The sequence below is a fragment of the Phodopus roborovskii genome, unplaced genomic scaffold (genome assembly GCF_943737965.1).
Source record: "Phodopus roborovskii unplaced genomic scaffold, PHOROB, whole genome shotgun sequence".
NCBI lineage: Eukaryota > Metazoa > Chordata > Mammalia > Rodentia > Cricetidae > Phodopus > Phodopus roborovskii.
This window is the reverse complement of record NW_026126567.1, coordinates 33,066,159-33,092,298: the sequence shown is the minus strand read 5'-3', so window position 1 is coordinate 33,092,298 and position 26,140 is coordinate 33,066,159. Positions and strand designations below refer to the sequence as shown.

General features: G+C 46.1%; 1 protein-coding gene across 1 annotated transcript in view; it reads left to right on the top strand.

Moving 5' to 3' along the window:
* The window catches only part of Wdfy4 (WDFY family member 4), a 232,615-nt gene that overhangs the window by 196,163 nt on the left and 10,312 nt on the right, over positions 1 to 26,140 (top strand). Inside the window, 10 exon segments of the mRNA XM_051202497.1 lie at positions 5,575 to 5,617; positions 6,518 to 6,637; positions 8,770 to 8,887; positions 9,828 to 9,937; positions 17,942 to 18,095; positions 20,111 to 20,202; positions 21,503 to 21,715; positions 22,319 to 22,469; positions 24,044 to 24,228; positions 24,995 to 25,153. Of these exon segments, the coding sequence (XP_051058454.1) occupies positions 5,575 to 5,617; positions 6,518 to 6,637; positions 8,770 to 8,887; positions 9,828 to 9,937; positions 17,942 to 18,095; positions 20,111 to 20,202; positions 21,503 to 21,715; positions 22,319 to 22,469; positions 24,044 to 24,228; positions 24,995 to 25,153 (1,345 nt within the window).

The window sequence follows — 26,140 nt, the reverse complement described above, 5'->3', positions numbered from 1 at the left end:
CAGGGAGAGGAAACCTGATCCCTCACCCTAACCTGTGACTCCCACAGCTGGGCAGGGTGAGTAGGGTTTCCAACAAAGAGGCTTCCCATGGCAACCGCCCCAGCAGACACTGAACAGTCCACATAGCACCCTTTAGTGGGCTGGGCCATCTTCAGTAGCATTCAGCCCCATGAGCTATCCCTCAATTTCCTTCTTATTTCCCATGCATTTGTGGGTTTTCTTGCTCTGCTGTTGTGGGGAGGGCTCTTTTCTGTGCGTATTTACTTGAATTTATTTATTTTTCTTGTAGTTTTGTTTTTCTTTTCGCCAGATTGGACCTAAGCACCCTCAGTGCCCATGAGGGTCACACAAGTGTGCAGTCACTTTCTGTCAGCTGTTCTCAGCGAATGTTGCTTGCTGTCCTGTCTCTGGGATCTGCGGCTTGAACTAATGCATCGAGTCAAGCATGGCCTCTCCTGTTGGTGCCGCTGTGACACCATCCCGGGAGTAAGGCTGCAGTTCTTACTCCTGTGTTTATTGGCTTTGCTTTTCAGCTTATATTTCCTTTGAACTCAGTGCTTCTCAACCTTCCTGATGCTGCAAACCTTTAATACAGTTCCTCATGCTGTGGTGACCCCCCACCATAAAATTATTTTCATTGCTACTTCATAACTGTAACTTTGTTAATGTTATGAATCATAATGTAAATATCTGTCTTTTCTGATGGTCTTAGGCAACCCCTCTGAAAGGGTTGTTCAATCCCAAAAGGGTTGCAACCCACAGACTGAGAACCTCTGCTTTAGATCAAATTTCTTGTATTTAAGAAAACCAGCCAAACAATTATTAGTGTTATTCTGCAAATAAGAGAATGACATTGTAGGAATGACATGGAGAAATAAAAATTAATATTGTAGATTCCTCTAACTGAACATAAATTAGAAAATAGAATGGCTATCAATTAAGTAAATATTTTAAACCCCATAATTAGTCCAAGCAATAAAAACTTTGGAAAGTACAGAGGAGCAAAATGAACTAATTTTAAAAATATAAAGAAAATTCAACATTAAATAAAGATCTTGATGGCATGATACTACTATTTTATGTTTTATCCTAAAGATAAAGATAATATAAAATGCAATACTGAATTTACACAATAGATAATTCAATTGAATTAAAAATTAGAAAAAATTTTAAAGACTCAAAACATTACTGCAGTGTATATTTATAATCTGAATATACATATACATTAATACTTAAGTTAGGAAGATATTTAAAATTCATAAGATTATGATAAGTAAAAACACAAACTCAATAATTTTCATACGATAAGATATACAAGAAGAAACCATCTTCAAAGCACTGATATGTAAAGTCTTATTGAAAGGAAAGCCTGGTGTAACTCTGGCAGCTGGAAGTTGTAAAATAGCCATTACCTTCATTTATGACGAGGAAATGGGCCTTAGTAAAAAAAAAAAAAAAAATCAGACAATAAATGAGGCATCCACATAATCTGGACCAGGCCAAATAGACATCAAATAGTATTATTAGGTCTAGAACTGTGTACAAAGTATGCATTCTAGGGAGGTGGCAGAGGAAGCCATGAGAAAGACCATTAATCAAAGGGATGATCTCTAGTTTGAAAAATAGACATATTGGATTTGTGGATTTTTTTCTTTTTCTTTTCTTTTTTAAAGATAGGGTCTAACTCTGTAGGCCAGGGTAGCCTCAAACTCTTGTGATCTCCCTGCCTCAGCCTCCCCCATAGTGGGTTTACATGTGTGAGCCACTGTGCCAAGGTCTCCTCATTGGTCTCTATTGATCGGTTACCAGGATCTGAAAATTGGGATCTAGGATAACCTGAATTTGCTCTGGGCTCAAACAAGGGAACTTGGAAAGTAGGTTTCCATTTCCAGCCTCTTGGCTTCTTGGTAGGTGACTGCTCATGGCAGGCACTGTCCCCAGCACCATTTAGCACATTCTTTTCCTATTAAGAGAACCTTACTGGGCCAAGAACTGTGCAAGACACGGGTTTCCCTGTCCTGAGATACACAACAACCTCCTCCCAGTAGAGATATGGTTCTAGTTTGCTGAAATTAGTAAATTTTCTTCATTGTGAATTTGTGTAGTTTTTAAAAATGAGTTAGCTTGAGAATCAGATCTCCCAGCTTCTTACCAATCTACTCTATCATGTTTTCACATGATAAAAGACAAAGCATCATGGGGGGATGTTGGAGACTCAAGGGTTGGGCATGGAGATGTTTTGCATTGGCTCAGAAGCCCATGTTAAACTTTGGGCTCTCCTTGAATGTCTTCCAAGTTGAATGTCTTCCAAGTTGCGGCTAAACCTAGCTCAATAGTCCCAGAGGTAGAAGCTTGGGAGAAGACTCCATATTCCCTTTTGGATGGAAAGGATACAGATTCCAGGCAGGCAAGTATCTAGCCAAAAAACTTTGATCTTGGAACTAACCCATCACCTCTGAAGGCTCAACTCTTGGTAGCTCTGTTGAGTTGTCTGAGGAAGATATAAATTCTTGGAATATAGCTGGGTACCACTTACTACCATCCTTCAGGAAGATGGGCTTCCAAGTGCTGTTGCTAGTCTGGTGGAGGTCTCCCAAGACAGCAGAGTCAAAGCACAATCATGAGGCAAACCCAGAGCACTGGTCTAATCAGCACTTGGGGTCTGGAAGGCCCCCAAGATAATACAAATGGGGAAAGTCTGGGTGGAAATCCATTCAGAATAAAGGAGAACTTGAAATGGATCCAGCATGTAGTTCATGAGAGATTGTCCTTTCATCTTTGAAAGTCATCCAGAGGAGAGTGAATATTGACATTTAGGGATGGAGAGGAGATAGATAGGGTGTCTTCTGGGGGTCCAGCCTGGGCCACCTTCAGGCTAGACAAGGTCATACTCCCTCATCTTCCACAGCTTCATTGAGTCCTTCTGTTCTTGTAGATTCAGCTCCAAGTCGCCCAAGGGCCCAGACTCATGACTGGTAACTCGGTTCAGACTCCCAGTGAACTATGGGAGTCAACTGTGTTGAGAGAACAGGTTAGACATTATTCCAGAATCACCTAGAAGGGTATCAGCAGAAAGGAGCAGGTCTTCATCAGAAAGCAGGTTCTCACTTTTGCCACCACATTCTTCCTTCTGGAGTAGAAAACAGTCAACCCTCTGTGTTTGGCCAATGCCAATATCTATTAGCATCACACCCGTGAGAGAGCCTGTGCCCACACCTGCTCCAGCCTTATCCACACTGATCTCACACTTGCTCTCCATACTCCTGTGTAGGTGAGACTAGTATGTTAGAAGTATAAGGTAAGAAAGGTTCAGATAGGTCTGGTGTCTGTGGTGATATATTATTTATGATTTATTAAAGCTTGCCTGAGGAGTCAGAAATGCAAAGTCAGCTTCAAGCTATAGAGATCAGGCATTTGTAATAGACACCTTTAATCCCAGCAGCCAGAAGCTAGGAGGTGGTGGTGCACATATTTAATCCTAGGACTCAGGATTAAGAAGTAGATGAATTTCTGTGAGTCCAAGGCCACCCAGGCCTATACAAGAGTGAATCAGTCTAAAAGAGAATTATAGCTCACACCTTTAATCCCAACATTAGGGAAGTATATAAGACAGGAGCAAGGTCTCAGAGAAGCATTAGTTCTCCAGCCACACTGAAGATAGGAACATTCAGCCTCCAGCCAGGCTGAGGAGAGCTTGTGGGTTAGCCCTTTCAGCCTGAGGTAGAGGTAAGGATTAGTGGCCAGCTGCTTTGCCTTTCTGACCTTGAGCTTGAAGTTTGAGCCCCAATATCAGTCTCTGGGTCCTTTTATTTATTCATGTCACAGGTGTCCCTGCTGGGCTTCTTAGTCAAATAGTGTAGAGTGAATGAGTCCCGTTTTTCTCATGTCCAAAGCCACATCTTTTCCTATAACTGCCTCTCCCAAAACTCAGGAGGGCTTTAGAAAGTCAAGAGCCACCTATGACATCTTGTTTGCTCTCAAACACACTTTATTATGTTGGACAGTTCAGTTTATCAGTAAAAAAAAAAAAAATAAAATGATCTTTATTAATCACCAGGTATGGATAACAGTCCTGTGAACTATTTAAAGCAATAAACTTACTTTTTCAATATATGACTGAGAAATAACACGTTTCAAAGCAGAACTCACTTTTGGTTGGAGGTCTTGTCACCATTGGTAATGGCGTTCTCTGATGGTAGCAGAAATGATGGATCTTCCTTGGAGTTCATAGCCGATGATCTGGGGGGGTGGAATAGGAAAGACCCTCCCTCTCTCCAACATCATTCTACTTGAGAGCAACCTCACAAATGAGCACAGGCAGAGTTCTAGAATGTTTTCTGAAAGGATAGCAGAGGCTCCTCCATTTCCTGCTCTCTGGAAGGCCATATTGTATCCCAACTTCTCACTCTTCTTTCCCACTAAAAATAAAAAGTAAACTTAGAAGGCTTCAGCACGCCAGATCCACAATGCTTATGGCTCTGGAAGACTCAGAACATGCAGGGCTATTTCTGAGGGTTCCAAGTGGCACACCCCTCACTGTTGTAGCCTAGCTCTACTCTCTTTTGTAGCTCCCAGGAAAGCTGCTCTTATAGAAGGAGGCAAAGGCAGGTGGAGGGAGGGAGGAGGAGGGCAGGGTCAGAGACAGAACCTGGCATCCAAAGGAGGATTCACATGAGGCTCTGGGGTAGGTCAGTAACCTGAGAACTCTTTGCCCCAGTGTTGCTAGTTTTCCTGGAGAAAATGGACCACATAGAAGAGGTGAATGCCAGCCTGGGAGCCGCACCCTCGTAGAAAATCTATCAAGGCAAAAACTGAATGCAGAGGGCTGGGCACTCAGTGGTGGGATTCTAATGGGAGGATGAGGAGGTGCTGTCTCTGACCGGGAACTTGTTGGAGTCCAGGCCTGTTCCAGCTGAGGTGTGGGGTGACTGGAAGGTGTAGTATGGCAGGAGGCATGTGTGGGGTTGGCATTCATGATCTGTCCACCAGAGGATGGGCAGTCTGAGGAGATGTGACGTCTTTGGGCTGAGCAGAGACCTGATCTTGGGGGTGGAATGGAATACTCATGGAGATGGCATGGAGGATAAGAGGTAGCAAAGGGACTAAGGGACAGCTATGAGGCAGAAGAATTGAGCTTTACAAGTCCTTGCTGAATGGCAGGGGTCAAGGCTCCATCTCCACACCTTTCCCAACACTATGTTTTGATGGACTTTTCAATGCATTCTTGGAGCTAGGCCAACCACTGGCATCTCCTTGCTTCACTTCATATGTCTTCATTGCAGAAGTCTAAGATGGGGTAGCCTTTTAAGAGAAGTATTTGATAATGTGTAACAAAACTGAAAATGTCCCTTACCTATGTGTGGCAAAGTTCTGAGACTGTGACACAAACTCAGGGTAATATGAGCTGGTCGTTGAACACGTGAGGTGGGGGAACTTGTACATGTGACCTGAGTCCATGAATGATCAATTAAACCCCAAATATACAAACAAGCATGAGGACATACATATGGTAACATGCTCTCTGCACCAGCACACTTAGAAATTGTTAATTAAGCTATGTTTTCTGTGCCACAGGAGACACCCGGGCTTCGATAGGACCATGCTGCAGAAGTGGCAGGTACAGTCCGTTCACCGGTGGTGGTGGTGAGGGGCCCCCCTGCAGGATGTAAGCAGAAAGGAGCCAGAGCTGGCAAGAGGAGGCATGCCACATACTCAGGAAGGAATTTTGTGTTTTAAATTTGCTAAATCCCAGATCTTTCTCTAACAAGATCTCAGGGATGGAAGATCCGTCTCTGAGCACTGGAGCAGGAACCAGAGGGTGTATGGGAGCTTCTCTGTGTGTACATCCTCCCCTCCTTGACATGTGCACACCAATACACATTCTGGGCAGAGGGGGTGTCACACATGTCACTTCTTAGGAAGACACACTTGACTCCAGCACAAATGAGTCACTGGTCTGGGGCTCTAAGTGAAGAACCCAAAGAGGTCAGTCCTGCAGATCTTTCCACGTGTAACCATGTAGCACGTGTCTCCATTTGTGCACGTTCAGTTTAAGCCAGAGAGCCCTTGAGTGTTATCCTAATTCAGACAGACAGGGAGGAAGTCTTTCCCAGAGCACCGGAGGGAGAGTAGTGAGGGCTCCTTTCTCTGTAACTACCATCTTTCAGTTCATTCCTAACGCTGAAAGGGTCAGCAATAGGTTCACCCCCAGCATCTGCGCTGACATTCAACCAGCATTTGAGAGTCCTGATTGACAGTTAAGATTGGAGAATGCCGTCCCCTTTGCTTTGGATTGCGGGTCTACTTCTTTGGCTAGCATAGCTTCCTAAATTTGCTTGCTCCCATTCACACTCAGATCAGTGCATGCTAGCACACACTGGTGCCGGCTCCCACATATGTGGACCAATAGCTGACTGCCACCTGCTCGTTCTTGTCCTGAAGTCTAGGTTTCCTGTCAGGGGCTGAGGTTTTGATCCCCATGGCCTCAGAAGGGCATCTGATGTGTTCTGTTTGATAGAAAAGAGAGCTCAGCAATTTTGAATACCTCATGTACCTCAACACCCTGGCTGGGAGGACCTACAATGACTACATGCAGTATCCCGTGTTTCCCTGGGTCCTCGCTGACTACACCTCGGAGGTAAGGCATTCTCCAGGGCAAGCCCCAGGGGTCCTGGGGCTTCCTATCCCTATCATGAGTACACAGGACCTTACTGTGAGGTTCAGCTCCCTGGGCCTCAAGGCTGCTAGGTTCTCCTGAAGCCATGGCAGTCTTTACCTGGGTTCCTGCCCCAGATCCACCAGTGAGATTACCAATACAAGTGTGGCTATATTAATAAACCCATGAGGGCTTCCTGCCATCTCTGAAGGATACTGTAGCTCATATGCTGAGATGCTGCTGCAGGCCAACATTGAAGATGCTTTATCCACAGCCTGTTCATGGGATTTCTGCCTAGAATCAGTATGTGCAGAGAGAGGAACGGAGCCAGAGGCAGAGAGATGAAGAGGAAAAGACAGTAACCCATTCTGCCTAGTGTGCTCTAGAATCTGAGCTCCATCCAGGGAGGCTCATGGCAAGATCAAATCACTCATCTCTGTTGGCCTACATTCTTGCATCTCAGCATACAGGGGTCAGGAGGAGGAAACCCTCACAGCAAGATCTGAGTGGTGTGTGTGTGTGTGTGTGTGTGTATGTGTGTGTGTGTAAGGACAACTGGGTCTTGGAGTAGGTGTGGGCCCTGGTGCTATGTTTACCAGGGGATGTGTGTGTGAGTCATGGGTCAGGGTAGCCTGACCGGGCCTGACCAGTTCTGCCTACAGATGCTTAGGTGAAAAGCTAGGGTTTGGAAGACTGCAGTGTCTCAGTGTCCTGTGGCTTCCCATCCCCACTTCAGTGGATGCAGCAGCATTTTCTCATCATCCACACCTTCTCTTTTTCTCATACTACTGGCCTACCTGAGGCCAAGGCCTTACAAATATGAATCTTCAAAATTCAAGAATCACAGCATACTTGCAAAGTGGTGGTTGCTTTATAAACATTCTGTGTTTAACACATACCTCCCATTTAAAATTGTGATTCCTTTCCTGTTTTTAAAAATGTGGGGGACCAGGGAGAAATCTCCATCTCCGTGTATTAGAGCACTCTCTACACAAGCATGAGTGTCTTGAGTTTGAACCCCAGGCACCCATGTACAAAGCAGGGCATGGCTGGGTGTTCTGTAATCCCAGTATCAGCTGGGCTGGGGGTGGGGGGATTAGAGGCAGGAATTCCAGTAATCTGTTAGCTAGCCAGTAGTGCCAGAGCAGTGAGCCCCTGGTTCAGTGAAGACCTGCCCTCTATCCTTCACCTTCATACACGAGGGCATGGGCAACTGGACACTTGCATGCCTATACCCTGCACAAGCAACACACACACTCATATTCACAGACATACACTCACATACACACACACACTCATATTCACAGACACATGCTCACACACAGGCTTCCACACACACTCACACACTTGGGAGACTTCTGAACATCTGGGAACTTGGGGAAAGTGAGAGTCCTGGCAGCTGTGGACCACTCCCAGGAAACTGAGGAGGGGCTGCTTCCCTTTTGTCCTGGATTGCTTTCTGCCAGCTTTTGAGGCCGTGGCAACACTGTCTCTCAGTCAAGGGGCCTGTGACTCAGATACAAGTCCAGGGATACTTAGTGTCCCCACTGCCCCCCCCACACACACACAGAGAACATGTCTCTGAAGACACTGAAGTCTTTGCCATCCCCCACTGAGGTGAATTCTCAAGGTCAGGAGCAAGGCCTGCATTACATGTCTCAACTATCCAAAAGATAGTGGGCCTCAGAAAAGTGAGCTTGTTCCTCTCATTCTCCCCAACCCCCAACAGATGACTTCCGGCTTCCCATGAAATCAGTTTGACTCAAAGCATGCCCCTGAAGTATTGCAGTAAATTGTTTAGTAAGGGCAACAGTTAAAAGTCTTGTAGGCAATGGGAATTCTTTTGAAAGTCCCTTTGCAGAACCTGTTGGTTGTTTTCTGATGTTGGTCAACTTGGAATAGGCTCAACTTCTCTCACTTCTCATCTCTCCCCTGTTAAGTCTTCCTGGATCACTGACTTCAGGGCCATAAAACTCCAGGTAGCCAGCTAATCACCACAGGGGTTCAGACCAAATGACAATAAACCAATAAAGGGAGCCATAAAACTAAAGAGCGTGGCTCCTGAGGCATCAGGGGGCTGGGGGAGTTAACTCAGCTTCCCATCTGCCTTCTAGATGTTGAACTTGACAAATCCCAAGACTTTCCGGGATCTATCGAAGCCAATGGGGGCTCAGACCAAGGAAAGGAAGTTGAAATTTACCCAGAGGTTTAAAGAAGTTGAAAAGATTGAAGGTGGGTACATACTTGATTTTGACTGACTATGTGTGCATGCGTGTTCATGCATGGGTGTACACGGATGTGTGCCATGCTGTTCTTCCCAATGTCTTGAAAATATCGGTAATGACTTAGTTGATCACATGGTCTCCCAGTGATAGCACTTAAAGAATTCTTCAGTCAAGGGGTTAGCAATGTGGTTGCATCAGAGAATCACCCGGAAGAACTTGTGAATAACACCAAAGTCCAGGCATCACTTTTAGAAGTTTAACTAAGGGGCCTGGAGAGATGGCTCACCAGTTAAGATCACTTCCTGCTTTTGCAGAGAACCCCGTGTAGCTCCCAGCACCCACAAGGCTACTTATAACTATCTGTAACTCAAGTTCCAGAGAGATCCAATGCCCTCTTCCGGCCCCTGTAGACATTTCTTGTATATCATCCACTTAAATGAAAGCAAAACACCCATGAGCAAATAAAATAAAATAAAAAGAAATCTTAAAAAAAAAAGTCTGTGGTACAGCATACCCTGGGTGATGTTTATGGTCATCCTGGATGGAAAACATATATGCTGAGATCTGGCAACTTCATGTCTAAGGGTAGGGGAGATGACAGAGGGAGCTGTACTCATCTAGTATTTCTGTATGACATGATCCTTTCCAAAGGACCTAGAAAAGAAACTCCAAGCTCAAGCACCTTAACCACCTTTAAATGATAGGGTCTACCTTTGACTGGCTCTAGAACTCAGTCCCCAAATGTGGTACATCTGTACATCACCTTTACCATTCTTACTGTGTTTGTTTGCCATCCGATCTGTTAGTGCTTTAATGTTTGTCTTATGTCTGCTTGCTTCCTGAATTTCGATAAATGTATTTTTTTAAATACTACTCTCAAGCACAGAGAGGCCTGTCTGCTGCCTTCAGGTGAGGCAGCCGTCCTCAGACACGTCCTTTTGTTGTAGGAGACATGACCGTCCAGTGCCACTACTACACTCACTACTCCTCAGCCATCATTGTTGCGTCCTACTTGGTCCGGATGCCGCCCTTCACACAGGCCTTCTGCTCCTTACAGGTGAGCTGCTGTCATTTCTTCCCGAGTGCAAGGGCATGTACACACACAAGTCTCACGAGTCTCGGGCTTAGATAAGGAGGGTATCTCCTATCTGAAAAACGATGGCTCCTACACGTGTAGGAAGGCTTTGGTTTTTTTTTTTTTTTTTTTTTTTTTGCATCGATGCTCGCACATTTGCCTGGTTTGTATTTAAAAAAAAAAATCCTAAAGAGAAATAAGAAAATTCCCTGTGGGGGGTGGGAATGTAAAACTTTAATACAAATAGGGTAGAAAGGGTAAGTAGAGGTTGTTGAGACTAAAAATGTCACAGTCACAGATCAATAAAGAGAAGGGACAATAAATGTCAGAATGCATAGATCTGTGCTAACTACAAATGAAAGGTTCCATGGGACAAGTAGATTATTTGAAATAAAAACAAATAAACAATAACAATAACAAAAACCCAGCTAACATAGAAAAATAAAAAAAAATTAAAAAAAAAAAAAACAAAAACAGAAAACTGGCCATCCCATCTATCCATAAACTAGCAAGCCATTACCTTGCCAGCCTAGGGCTGCCAGGTTTCACAGACGAAAAGGCAGATGCCTAACCAAGTCTGGTTCTGGATATGCAGTGACTTCCACCTAAGCAAGAACATGCTAGAACGTTATCTGCTTCTTCTCTGAAATTTAAATTATCTGGGTCACCTATGTTGTTTCATCTGGCAGTCCCAAAGAGCTGGAGATGAGCCAGTGCTGGGATCCTGGATATGCAGGATTTCAAAATCAGAGTCCCCTGTGTGCAGCACTGGGACAGTGCTGAGATGCTCTTTGTCTCCCTTTTGTGTGAAACTCTTCTGTGGAATCCTGCATACAAGGACCCTGTTTGGAGGCAGAGCTTGAAATGTGACAAGCTTTGGATAGCCCAGCCTGAGTGAACTGTCTTGAGCCCACTGCAGAGAGAATGTACTACAAGACTGAGTTCATGGCTGATGTGATTGTTGCCTTACAATGGTCCTATGAGAGAAAGCCCTGTGGGCATCACGATCAGGGACCCACTGAGCATACATTGCCTCACTCTAATACTTCAGGCTTATCTCAGAGAAGTTTTAGTGTCTCAGAAACTGAGTTTGGGTCATGCAGAAAACATTAACCCCTGAGAGACAAGAGCCACCCTTAGCTGGCACTAAAGTACTCCTGATTCCTGGGAAAGAATGGAAAGGCCAGGCCAGGCATGTTCTCCAGTAAGGCGTGAACCCCTCACATCATTTTTTTCTTGGCACGGATTCCCCTCTCCCTGACTATGTGGCTTGTCTAGACTTTGTATAACCCCCTATCTCTGGAAATCCACTCAAAAATAATAAGTGTGCTTCCCCTGGGTCTTTCTCAGGCAACAAGCATTTTAAGTAAGTTTAGTTTGGAGAATGAATGGTCCCAGAGCTGTGCCCCATGCCAGGAATCTCATCCAGATGTTGCTCATTAATCCACAAGAAATGATGATCACTGTTACTGATGATAATGATGGATTCTGCTGCTGCTTCCCAGCCAGGGAGCTGAAATCATCAAATGTTCAGGATACTTTCATAGCTTCCCTTTGGCCCTACCGCCAGCTGCATTAAAGCCAGAGGTCCCAGCTCTACTTGTTGCTAAGGGTCTTTCCACAAGGGAAGAGATGGAGTGGGATAGAGACAGGCTGTGCTATGAGATTTACAAACCTGCCACTTAACAGATACAAATAACCCATGTGTGGGGGAGGGCCTAGGCCCTGCTCCAAGTGATGTGACACACTTTGAAGATCCCCTGTGGAAGGCCTCACCCTCCCTGGGGAGCAGATAGGGGAATGGGATGTGGGGTGGGGGTGGGTGGGAGGGGAACAGGAGAGTGGGGGAAGGTGAGGGAACTGGGATTGACATGTAAAACAAGCTTGTTGCAAATTTAAATAAAAAAAAATTTATCACCTCCCCCCAATACCCACAAAGCAAATAACCCATGTGTTATGTTACCTCTGGAAATGAGGGTTGGTTTAGCACAGATCCCTGGATCATCCAGAAGAACAAACATAAGGAAAGCCCCCAGCTCTAGTGTTCAACCATGGGTTCTTGTTCCCTCTGTGACCAACCAGATCTGATCTGAGCAGAGTCAAACTTGTTCAAGCTGGTCTCCTCTGAGCTAAATGACTTTAAGGCAGCCCAGAGCAGAGCCAGCCAGATTAAACAGGTTCTGCAAAGCCCACAAGATAATGGTTACTCTGATGTGAAACGTTAGTATGAGCTTATATTAGCCAGTATGCCAATAACTAGTTAAAACTAGTCTGGGATGGTCTAACCCAGAGTGAGATGATCAGAGCCACCTTTTTCATGCTTTTGGGAGGCAATTGTTAGTGGGACCCCTCTGGGGATCTCAGATGTGACTCTCAGCGTTTTCTGGCCAGAGTTTTAATTTAGTAATCATGTGAGCTTCCTGTGTAACCCCTTTTTCCCTGGGCCCATCTGTCTTACCTTCTGACATTTAAGTGACTTTTCCAGTTGACCATCACTGGTCAGAGCCATTGTCTGCCTCTTTCTAGAACAAAAACAACAGTTTTAGTTCTTAAATGGATGAGTACAAAGGCCACATCTACTGAGGGAGTCCTTCCTGGGCCTCACAAGATCTCATAAGAAATGGTCTGGTATCTTTTGTTTCATTTCATCTCCCTCCTAGGGGCAGGCCTGTTTCTTCTCAAGAGACTTTTGCCCACCCTCCCCTTGGTGATAGGAAGGATTGCCCCTCCCTGTGGTCTCACCCATGGGAGAATCGGACTTGTACATTGGCTGGGGATGATTTGGTGGGTGGAGGGTGGGGAGGTTGCAGGATGCCTGCAGAGAGGCCTTCTGCATTTGCTGGAGCCAGTATGCTTCAAGTGTCAGTATGTTCTCCCTTCTGAGCTGAGGGACTCTGCCATTCGCCAGCTAATGTGAGTGATTCAGAGTGCTGGTGCACGTGTGCATGCGTGTGCGCACTTGTGTGTGTGTGTGTGTGTGTGTGTGTGTGTGTGTGTACGCACATGCTTCTGGCTTGGACCCCAGGGTCCTGTGTCCTGGCTCTGCCATCTGATGTTGAATAGATGATTGCATTTCTCTGGGATTTGGTTTCCTTATCCATGAGATAAAGATGGAGGGTAAGACGCTGCATCTGAAGTCCATTTCCTAACAGCACTAGTCTGGAACACTCATTAAGTACCTACAGTATATCCAAATGGTGCAGAATGCTTTACATTTATCATTAAAAAGTTTAAGCTTTCACAGTGTGGCAAAGTATATGTCACATAGTATCTATCCTGTAACTACTTTAAAACATACGGTTCAGGGGTATGAAGTACCAGAGTGGTGTGGCAAGGGCATGGAGCACATTTTGTATCACACATGGTGCTTGAGTGGCAATCTGTTGTGGCCTGCTGAGCGGCTGACAGGCTGGCATGGGACACCATGGGCACTATGGCTAGCTCAACATGTGCAGGGTCCAGTGGTGTGGACAGCACCAGGATTTCCAGTTTCAGGAGTTCAGTGTACTGTGTCCTGACTCTGAAAGAGGCTCTTTACACCTCTGGTTAAATGCTACTACATTTAGGCTGTTTTCAGTATTGATGTTCCTCTAGCATTGATGTGTTTACCTTTCTACTCAAACTTGTCAATACATAGATAGGTTTTTATAGTCTAGAAAATATGGAATAATTGCTCATCCACGGGTTGGTTCCAGGACCCCTCCCCGATAACTGACATCAGAGGACACTCAGGTGACTTATATAAACGAACATCATATTTGCATAGAACCTATACATCCTCCCATATACTTTAAACTGCCTCTAGATAATTTACAATGTCTACTCCAGGGCAAATGTCCTATAAACAGCTGTGATACTGTGTGGTTCAGTGAACTGTGAGAAGAAAAGGAAGTCTCTAAACTTGAGACAGACATGATCTATGAAAGTACCATCCATGGTGGCATCTTTGAATGTGGATCCCTCAAATATGGAGTTCCAACTGTAGATGTATGTGTTGTGTGGTCTGAGCAAGTGGTATCCCACCTTAATGACAATCTAAGTATTTTAAAATTCTCATGAGCCTGTCTATGGTGATCCAGGGTTTATGAGCCTCCTGAAAGCTGAGCCATTGTGAGGCCACACCCTGCTGTATTATCTTAGCCTTGGCATCTGTTTCTGTCCTAGCAAAAGCACCATATATTCTCAGGCCTAAGATGAGATCTAGCCTGGGTGGTGCCCAGCAAGGCAGCCTGTTCCCAGCAAGGACACAGTGTGGTGGCAGCTGCTGTATTTAATAAGAAATGGAAATAAAGCACTGTGATAATTAAGTCCCACCCCTGTGAAGTCAGCTGTTACCAGCAGTGGGGAAGAGTTTTCCAAACTACCTGAGGCAAGATGGTGGGGCTTTATGCTAGGCAGACACTGACTGCAGGGAACTGAGAACCCTGGCGTAGACTCGGCCTGGGCTGTTACCTCCCAGCTTCAGGCAGGTAGCAGGGTCACAGTAATATGAGAAAGTCAGAGAGCCTGTGTCAGTCACTATACTTCTGTGGACCCTACCTGACATCATCACAGCTCACAGGTAGGTCTTTCCTCCCAAACCAAAAATCTTGCCCTTGGTACACAATACTTTGTGCATACTTGGGACAGGGCTGGACCCGAAAACCTCCAGTCACACTTTAAAGGTATCACCAGGACATGAAGACATGGGGTCTTCAAGGTCCCAAACTGTGGCCTGGATTTTGGCTAGCAGTACTGGAAATGGTACTTGTGGTGGTTGATGGGCCCTCAACTTTCTCCCTGGTGGCTGTGTAACCAGCTGCAGCTTTCCCATCCTTCTCAACCCCTGACTGTTGAGGATGGGAAGCTTGCCTTGACTCCTTGTTACACATTCACTCACAGCAAACAGTGTGAGTGTCAGCATGCTTTGGGGGTTACTTGCTTAAGGGAAAGGTGTCATCCTGTGGAAAGGAGAGTAGTGGCTGCTCTAGGTCAGACCAATCCTAATTGAGACCAGGATTGACCAGCGTCTGGGCTTTCCAGATGTCACCCATAGCGTTATATTTTGGAGTAGGGTGTTGAGATGGATTGTTAGCTGAGGCTCAAGGGATACACAGCCAGTTTTCCCTTACCTACCCTCTCTTTCCTTATAGTACTATGGGCTGCCTTGAAAATGCCCCGACACTGCCCCTCTTACTTCCTGTCCCCATTGTAGGTGTCTTAGCCTTTGGTACCCTCCTCTTTCTGTCCCAGGCACTGGAAGATCCTGCACCCCCCAAACACTCTACCTTTTGTTTCTAATAATTTCCACTCCAATTCTCTTTATTCTGTAAAAGAGCCCCTGATTTTCTTCCTCACATACTCTGAGTTTAGATCCTAAGACTGGGATCCCTCCCTAGTCCCTAGAGTATACAGGATAAAAGATAAAGGACTAGAACTGGAGAGATGACTCAGAAGTTAAGAGCACTCACTGGCTGCTCTTCCGGAGGACCCGGGTTTGATTCCCAGCACCCATGTGGGCATAGGGGATGGGAGACTAAAGAGATTTTTAAAACTCATATTCACCCTACAAGTGAATGGAATTCTTACCTGAGTCAGCTTGATTCCAGAGCAAAGCATCCTCTAGCATGACACACACACGGACAGATGGTGACTGAAATTAGCTGACACAAGTATGCAAGTGCACTGCTTACATGATACTTCTATACCATTGAGAAAAAAAGCCTCTAGGACCAATCTAATTCCGTAGCTAGATGTGAGTGGGCGACTTGCATTAGACCCTCTTGGAAGGGTTTCAGTATATTCCATAAGGATATTTAGGGGCCAAAAGATGGTTACGAGTGGGTACTGCTTGTGCAGGGGACCTGAGTTTGATTCCCAGTGCCTATGCTGGGAGGTTCACGACTGACTGTAACTCTAGCTCCAGCAGAATCTATGGCTTCTGGCCTCTGTGAACATGAGCATTTATTTGTGCACATGTGTCTACACATGTGTGTGTGCATAATTAAAAATAATAAAATAAATGTTACTAGAAAAAAGTATCTGTGTAGTCACATGTCCTTGAACACATGTAAGGTCTGTGTTTCTCCTGAGTTTGGGCCAAAATTGAGTGTCTTCCCCCTGACCTCCTCTCCTTGCCTATGCTAGAAAGGGGTTTAAGAATGCCATGACTAAAAGATTTCCCCAGGGACCGTGCAAACTAAGGCATATCCAAAAGGAGTATTGCTTTCAGCGGTGTGCATTATTTTTCAGGGTAAGTCTTTTATAATCTGTGTGCTTGTGTAAGGGTCAACATTTCCCTGATTTTAACTCAGTGTTCAGAAAATACCCTCATGTCCTTGCTTCCCTCGCAATTTTAGTTGGTATCTTTCAACACTGCTGAACACCTCTTAATATAAATGAGCAAGATACCTCAGATAATCTTCTGATCCCTACTATATTCAAAATATGTTGCTGGTGTTTTTCCATGGGCACGATAACACGTGTAAACCTTTTGTCCCTGAGCTCTGTCACCTTAGCTTGGCTCCACTGCCTTCTCTAGCATTGAATGGCACACCGGAAATCATCTGCCTTTGAGAAGTTGTTACGCTATTGACCTTCATGTCCTATTTTTGCTGGCCATTTGGATACACATCACTCATGGCAAGCGAGGATAGCTGCAGATGGACAAGGGGGAGGAGCTCAGCTCTTGCCCATCACCTTCTGCCTCCCCGTCTCCAGATGACATTTTGCTGTTGCTCACTCCATGTGGTGGTGGTCTTTCCTCCTCTGGTCACTCTGCAAGGCTGAGCCATGCAGCTCAGCGCCTCCCCATCTTGCCCTTTCTTCTGAGTCATCTCTCCCTGCTTTCCGGAGAATCAGGTTCTGAGGCTGCCTGCCAGCGGCCACTGGAGTTTATGTCAACCCACACACTCACAATACGAGCGACAAAGCAACTCTACTTTTTCTTCTAGGGAATTTGGTGTTTTCTTTTGTATTGCAGAAGTGAGAAAACCCATTAATTTTGAAACAAATGTATGCAAATACATTTATTAATATAGGAAATAGGAAAATCAGTTATTGCTTCCTTTATAAATAATACAGGCTTAAGTTTTAAAGATATTACTTTTGCTAAAATGCATTAGACAGCTGTGAAAAAAATAACATTTTTCTTTGTGGTAATATCTTTAACCAGATTTGTAGCACTAACAATATTTCCTATGTATATATTATTTTTATTTAATACAGGTAATCTTTTTATTACCAAATCATATTGTTTCTCAGGAGATTACCATCAGCACTTATAAAAGCTGCAAAAGGAAAAATGGGACCAAGAGAAGACATCAATCTCCCGCGATGTGGGGCTCAGGCTGCAGATTAAATACACAAAGCTCTTAATACATTTCAATGAGTGACTCGTTAGGTGCAGATTTATTTAGATTTTCCCCATTTCATTTCTATTTCCATTTCCATTTGATGGTGGACATTGTCTCCTAATTTTAACACAGAGCAAAGTGACCTGGGTGGGGGCTGTGCATCATGGCTAAGACCTCTTGGGGACCCGGTTATCTTAGTGTTCCTGTCCCTGTGTAGAAAATGACCTATAGCTCAAGTGAACTAACACCTTTGGCTCAGAAAACGAATCACTCAGTCCTTGTCTGCCAGGTTGCCCAGGGGTGACATGCCTTAGATACGTAGCAGGTCCTTCTTTCCCAGAAGGAACTGAGTCCTCTTCAAGTCCGGCCCCCACACAGTAGGCCAAGTTTGTGCCAGTTCCGGGGATTTCCTTAGGAACTGGCAGGGCAAAGCCAAAGCATGCCCTTTACAGCTTTACCCGTGGACTTGACCCCAGCCCTGACATTCACTGCTTTGATAGCCTTGGGGAAATCAGTGCACCTTGAGTGTCAGTCTTCTGGTCTGTAAAATGGAGGTGTTATTTCATTCCTGACTTCAGAGCTCCTTCCTCAGAGGCTGAATGGATAAAAGGAGACACACACGTGTGACTTCACGTCACCCTTTCTCCCGCAGGGTGGCAGCTTTGACGTGGCTGATAGAATGTTCCACAGTGTGAAGAGCACATGGGAGTCAGCCTCCAAGGAGAACATGAGCGACGTCAGGGAGCTGACGCCTGAATTTTTCTACTTGCCCGAGTTTTTAACCAACTGTAATGCAGTGGAGTTTGGTGAGTAAAGGCATGGGAAAGCCCGGTGAGCCTGAGGCCAGAGAACCTGGGGTTTCTCTGACAGGTGTCAAGGGAAACATTGATTTCATCAGTATCTTTGATGGAAAACTCATCAGGTCACTAATCAGGTCTCTGCTGGGCGACAGAGCATTGTTGCAAAAGTGGCTTCCGAGGAAAGAGGCTCGGTTTCAGGCTTCTAAGACAGCACCAAGTACCCACCTTGGGCAGTAGCTTTTCTCTGAGGATGCCAGGGCTCCATCTGTAATGAGACAGTCACCAGCAATCCATAGCCCTTGCTGATGACTTAGGTTGAGCACTGCCTACCCACATTCTTACCTCGGGTTCACTACTGCCATTTCCGCTGGGTCTGACTGCTGGGTGGCACATTCTCTGTCTTACAGCCCAGGATGTGCCAGGCCTTCTTCCTGCTTCAGAGAAGCCATAGATGTTTACGGAGGCCTGGGGGTAACCTCCGGAGATGGCACGTGGGCCAGGAGTCTGTCCCGTAACTGTGTGAGAGGAAGGTAGAGCAATATGCCAAGGGGATATATGGTCAGAGCTGGAGCAGGGTGTAAGCAAGCCCTCTAGCCAGGTCAAGAGAATCCGTGGGTGCTGCAGACAACACTTGGAGCAGATATTGACATTCTTCAGGTCCATCCCTGAGGCTCTCCCTTTTCCTTCAAGCAAGGGTTTGCACCTCAAGTCAAGCCAAGTGAGATCATTTCCCACAAAGCCTCATGGGGTTTCCAGCCGTGGGCGTGAGGCCACGGTGCTGTAGAACATTTGAAGCTTCTCCAATCCTGGTCCAGTCAGCCAGCCTGCCCTGGGTCCTCGGTGAGCTTGGCAGTGTTCAGGTTCTCAGATGCCTTATGACAGGCACTGAGAAGAACTGGACAGACACAAAGGACAATTTCCAGAAGGCATGGTGAGGCCTAGGGTGGGAGGTAAGTTGGAGGGCAATGGAAGCTGAGAGGCGCTGACAACTCTTGAGATGGAATACCAAGCAGAGTTCACGTTCTCTGAGGAAAATGTGACAGGCTTATATGAAATGACAGGGTCAAAGACAACCGGGTGTCATCAAGTGACTGTGTAGCACCCACTGCAGGCAGGCACCTCAGGCACTTATGGCTTGTCCTAAAGACATGCCAGATGAGGAGGGGGATTTAAGCTATAAACACACAAAGAAGTGAAACTGCCAGGCGCCAGAAGTCCTGTGAGGGAAACAGCCAGCGCCATCGTTTGACAGTGAATTTGAGGCTCCTGTGTTATTCTGTCCCTGGGAAAAGCCTGGAGCTCAGTCTGGGTGAGGAGACCATGAAGCTGGGCACAGTTTGAAAGCTTAAGGCCAGAGGGGAATGCTGTTCAACTTGTGCCGTAAGTGCTCTAGAGGGTCCAAGCCAGACCATAGGAGTGGTGTTGCGCACTGGCCATGGCTAGTATTATTTTGTGTCCTCCATGCTTGCTTTTCTCATCCCGTGCTAGCCTGCAAGGTTTTGTCAGCACCTCACCTCTTACAGATGAGTCCAGAGAGGTCAAATGCTTGTTCAAAGTTGGCAGCCGATCAAGAGGGGAGACTTGGGATGGAAGCCAGGCTCCTCTTCTTACTGTCTTGGGACTTGTCATTAAAGACCCACTAGGATTGGTTGAAAACTTAGGAAGATGCTGTGTGAAAAGAACTAGGTACTTCCATGCCTGGGTTATCATCACCATCTTCTGTTGTTTCAGTCCCCAGGCACAAGGCATTGTTAGTGGTGAGGAAGATGCACCAATAGTGGTAATAGGAAGACTGTGTGACTTGGAAATCTAGCTGTAGTGGCATTTGGGAAACCAGAGGGACATCATGAAGGATGCCAACTGTAGGGCCAAGCAGATGAAGACTAGGGATCTGTTGATAGAAGCGGCAGGAAGCAGTGTGTCTGGTAGGATCCAGCTCACATTCCAAACTGCAAGGAGATGGCAGTTGCAGACAACACGGTTTTGACATCTTTTCTCCTACTGTTTCCCTCCGTACTCAGGCTGCATGCAGGATGGAACAACACTGGGGGACGTGCAGCTCCCTCCCTGGGCTGATGGGGACCCAAGGAAGTTCATCAGTTTGCATAGACAGGTGAGACACTCAAGTCTACCCCGATGTGTACTTCAGCATCCCCTCAGGATCCGTGCAGTTTTCTGTCTCGCTGGAGGGGACAAACCTTGTGGTTTTGATGCCTGGAGAAACCAGGGAAGGGACAGCATCAGGGCAGTTTGTGTTCCTGGATGTTTAAAGAACACCGGTTTGCTCTGTGATTGTACTTGGCTGCTGTGTTGGGCATCATGATGGGAAGTGTCATGTCTGATATTTTCTGGCACCCTGTGGCATGTCAGTGCCCTCACCAGCTCCACCAATAGCCATAGTCTCTGAATTGTGTCCTCAGTATAGCTCAGAGATGGTTTAGGAGACCCCATAGAGCTCACCCGAGGATTCAGAAAGCAAAGTCAGCCTCAAGCTATAGAGATCCGGCAGTGGAGGTACACAACTTTAATACTAGGACTCGGGAGATAAAGGCAGATGGAACTCTCCGAGTTCAAGGCCACCCAGGGCTACAAGAGATTGAGTCTAGACATGTAACAGAGCTCAGGCCTTTAATCTCAGCACTAGAGAGGTATAAAAGATAGGATCAGGGTGCTCAGTAGCCACTCTCAGGATTTTCCAGCCACACGGAAGACAGCATATCATTCTGAGATTGCAGTCTGAGGTTTGATGGAGCCAGGATTGCTTTTCAAGTCTGAGGTAGAGGTAAGAGCTAGAGGCCAGATGTGTTGCTTTTCTGATCTTCAGGCAAGCACTGATGATGAAGGCCACCTTGGGACACGGGTCTTGGGTCACACTTCTTCTGGGTTAGCTAAAGGAAATGAACATGTGCTCAGCATCATTGGTCTTCAAAGAAACTTATTCAAACCAGAAGGAGATGCTGCAACACACCCACAATAATAAAAACTGGGTGTTGTGCATGTTTGTAAGCCCAGCGGTAGTATGGAAACAGAAAGATCCTTGGGGCTCACTGAGGCCTAGCCAGCTCTGCGAATTCCAGGCCTATGAATTACCTTGCCTCAAAAAAAAAAAAAAAAAAAAAAAAAAAAAAAAGAAAAGAAAAAAGAAAGAAATTAAATAGAAAATAATTTAAATGGGCAGGGGGCACAGCATCTGCAGTAGTCAGTCTTCTGTCCCCTATATACATACATACATACATACATACATACATACATACATATATATACACACACACATATACATACATACATACATACATATATACATACACACCAATGAGCACACATATACATCCCCCTACACAGTGGATTAAATTTAGAAAACTGTGTTTTAAAAAGAATTAGTTGGGATTTCATGCTCTTTGGGTTTATTTCAGGCTCTGGAAAGCGACTTCGTCAGTGGCAACCTCCACCACTGGATAGACTTAATCTTTGGCTATAAGCAGCAGGGACCAGCTGCCGTGGAGGCAGTGAACACTTTCCACCCCTATTTCTATGGTGACAGAATAGACCTGAGCAGCATCAGTGACCCCCTGATCAAGAGCACCATCCTTGGGTTCATCAGCAACTTTGGACAGGTGCCCAAGCAGGTAGGTACTTCAGGTCACGACATTCGTCTTGCTTTATCAAGAGTTTGGACAGCACAAGCCTGGGAAGAGGACAAGGACAGCCTATCCTGTTAGGAGTGAATGTAGTGGTGGGAAGGGAGAACCATCTCCAGCATTCAGAACCCTACCCACTTACCTCCTGAAGAGAGAAGATGACATCATTAACACGGGGCAAATGCTGTGCTCTTCCGTGACATATGTGACGGATACTATGATACTACTACCACTACTATTATTATTATATTGTCTACTGTTTTTCCTAATGAGTTGAGTTATCAAGCAGCTGGAAATGCTCTCTTAAGGACATCCTTAGCAAGGGCAGCTTTTGCCCAGGAGGCTTGGGAGAGAAGAGAATTGGCAACCAGGAGAGCTTGTCCTATGACTTAGAGAATATAGTAGCCCCCTTCAGAGCCCCAGGCCCTCTATAACATCTGAGGACCCTGCTGACACTCCAGTTCTATTGGAGGAAGGCCAGCCCTGATAGTGCCCAGAGTAAGGGTACAGCTGTTTTGCACATGGTGGTGGCCCCCCTCTAAGGCATCAACCTCCTAACGACCTGTGTGGTGTGTTTGTATATATTTCCAGATCTTCACTAAACCCCACCCATCCAGGAACACCACAGGGAAACCTCCAGTGCCTGGAAAGGATGCCTCCACCCCCACAGGCCTCCCAGGCCACTCACAGTCCTTCCTTCATAACCTGTCAGCACTGAGACCTTCTCAGGTCACAGTCAAAGGTGATTGATTACCTGGGATTGCATTGTCTCAGGGTTCTCTCTTGAGGGATTGGATCCCTCTAGGACAGTGGTTCTCAACCTTCCTAATGCAGTTCCTTGTGCTATAGTGACCCCCAACGATAAAATTATTTTGTTACTACTTTACAATTGTAATTTTGCCGTTATGAATTATAATATAAATACCTAATATACAGGATATAATATACAGGATATCTGATATATGGTCCCTGTGAAAGGGTTGTTTGACTTTCCCTCCTCACCCCCCCCTCCGCAAAGGGGTCATGACCCACAGGTTGAGAACCACTGCTCTAGGAGTTCAAGGGTACAGACTTGGGAAGAAGTGGGTTTTGTAATTCTGTCTGTAAATGGAGGTTTCTCCATCCCACCCTGTCCTGTAGCTGCTTCTAAATAATCACTCAGAGGCTTAATATTAATTGCAAAATACTTGGCCAAACTGCTCAGGCTTATTACTAACTAGCTTTTACTTTTAAATTAATTTCTATTGATCTCTGTTTTGCCTTGTCTCATGGCTTTACCTGTGTTCTAATACATCTTGTTCCTCTGGCTGCTGGATGGCATCTCTTCAACTCCGCCCTTCTCCTCTCTCTATCTCCATTTGGCTTTCCTGCCTAGGTCTATTCTGCCTGGCTATAGGCCAACTCAGATTCTATTAACAACCAACAACAGCAACATATATTCAAGGGTTATCCTTGACTTCTAAGACCTACATGTCTGTCTGTCTGCCCCTCTTTTTCTCTTGCTCACACATACCCCTTTCTCTCTTGCATATACAGACACATTCCATACACACCCCTACAAGGACAGATGACAGGCTCTGTTCCTCTCAAGTCCCGAGATGCATGTATGCATAGCTAAGGACGGGAGTCCTGGGGCAGGTGCCTGTGACCCCCAGCCCCACAGCTTCCTGACTGTATGAACTGTAGCACACTGGAAGAGGGTGGTTTTCCCATTACAACTTGCATATGGTGAGAGAGAAGTATCTGCTGCCATGATGGAGGGCAGGTCCCATGACTGAATACACATTGAACATGGCCTCCTCCCACAAATTGCATACCTGTGCTGGCCGGGAAGCTTACTCGGAGAGGGGATCATTATTTCTGCTCCTTCCAAGAGACCTTGCATGGAGGAAAGGGTAGACATCCCTAGGATAATAGGCTTGGGATGCAGGCTGGTCGTCAGCAAACTGAACTCTGAGCTGGATTCCAAGTGGGGACAAGAATGGCTTCCAGAGTTTAGCTAGTGATACTGTGCATGGTAGGAGCTAGGCTACATGCCCACATGCTGCTGGTGGACAGTCATCCAAGTCCTGTGGCTTTGGATCATCTGTCCCAAGAGACAGTCTGGGCTGCTTCAGGGTATCACTGTGTTAGAGTCACTGAAATGTGTGAGTCTCAGTTAGAGGAGCTGAAGAAGGGTTGGTTACCTCCACTACCATTGGTGAATGCATGGCCATGTGCATGGCGAAGTTCTTTATTCTACAGCATCTTCCCCCTGGGCCAGGGACAGTGGGTGCCTTCCTCCTTGCATACACCACCATACTCACTGGGGAGCAGATATGTACCTTTTCTCTCTAGGCTCAGAATCCCCAAAGGGGGCCATTGGCCACATTGTCCCTACCGAGAAGACTATCCTGGCAGTAGAGAAGAACAAAATGCTGCTGCCACCTCTCTGGAACAGGACCTTCAGCTGGGGCTTTGACGACTTCAGCTGCTGTCTGGGAAGCTACGGCTCTGACAAGGTGAGAGCATGTGGTAGCAGGGGGGGGGGAGGGGACAAGGGCAGGGTTCTGGGGTCTTGACCCTCTCCCGGGTAGACTTCAGGCTGGCAGAGCACACTGTCACCTTCACAGCCAACTCTGACTGGTCATGGGGCTACACAAAGCCCGTCCAGATGTTCATTCAGTCTGGATGGGAGTTTCCTGGCTCCTACCACACCAGGCACCACTGGGATGAGAACAGCTCAGGCTGAACGTTTAGCAGCTTGCAAGAGCACTCTCTTCCTCTCTGCTTAATGGTCCCGCCCTACTTTTCAGCCTTCCAGTTCACAGATTCCCTCCCCAGATTCCCCTCTTACCCCACCCAATTATATACAATGAATCCTCTACATCTCACGTTTCTTGCTCTTCTCATTCTAACCTGGCCCCACCAGCTGCCAGGGGCAATCATTAACACTAGCACCACCCCCTCCAAGGTCCCTTTCCAGCCCTACCTCTGCCTCAGGCTAAGCTGCACCCCACCCCATCTTCAGCGGTGTTCACAGCATCTGGGTAGCTATGCAGGGTGTGTGTGTCTTCTCATCTCTCCCAACTGGCTGGAGTAGGAGCCCCTCCGTGGGGACAGGTGTAGGATGGCCTAGATTCAGTCATTTGAGCCTAGCTGTGGAACCTAGAACATGGCCCCCATTCCCTGAGCACCCTCGGTTCACCCGTGTGCTCCCTATTTCTCTGACCTGGTTTCTCAGAGTCTGCTGGCTCTGTGTTAGCATTCATTCTCCATGTCTCTCAGATCCTGATGACATTCGAGAACCTGGCTGCCTGGGGCCCCTGTCTGTGTGCTGTGTGTCCATCCCCTACAATGATAGTCACCTCTGGGGCCAGCGCAGTAGTGTGCGTGTGGGAGCTCAGCCTGGTCAAAGGTCGCCCGAAAGGCTTGCGCCTCAGGCAGGTATGTACCACTCATAGGTGTGTGTCTCTGGCAGCCATGGTGCCAAAGCACATCCAGGCTCACCGTTAAGTAAAAGTCTTGCCTCCCTCTCTCTAGAGTGTGGGACACAGGAGCAGAAGGCAGCCCACAGCTGTCATTCGGGAACGGTTTCAATCCCTGGGTAGATCTGATGAGCAGACAGAGCAGGCACCTCCGTGGAAGTCCAACTGTAGTGCAGGATGCTGGGCACATGCAGCTGCTTCCAATGTTGCTCAGGGCTGGGAAAGTGAGCCTGCTGGGTCAGGTGATGCTTGTTCCCAGCTGCCCATGCAGCATGGTCACAAGCATCACCTAGTTTACCTTCTAACAGCCCTGGGAAAGAGAACCGTGATCATCCCTACAGTCTGGGTTAGAAAGAAAAAAGCTACAAAGAAACTAAGTGGTTCCTCCCAGAGCATGGATCCAGAAAAGGGAACTTTTTCAGAGGCTGGGAACAGAGACCTCCAGCTGCTCATCAGAGGGTTCTGCCCTTGACCTGTATTCCTAGAGATCATTATGAAGTAGGTTCATAACAGTTCAGAAAGTGTTTTTAAAGATGTGAAACATTAAAGACAAATTTAAATTCACTTTAAGAATAAGAAATTCTCTGCTTCCCCTATAATTTTTTTTTCATTTTTGTATTCTACCACCCCTATATGCATATTTATACCTTTCTGAGTCTTATATGGATATTTTTGTTCCATTTTCAGCCAGCTTATCAAATTGTTTTCATTTTTCTACAGCCTGTATAATTTGCATTTCAATTGTTCCAGATGATTCCATTTCCATAAAATTACATTTCAATTGTTATGTCAGTATACCACGGTTTAATAAACCATTTCTTCTCAAACTAGACAATTAGGTTACTTCCAACTTTTAACCATTTTCAACAGTGCCACAGAAAACATGTTATATATCTGCTGTTTGCTTCTGACTAATTGTTTCCTTATGATGTATTTTGAGGAAAAT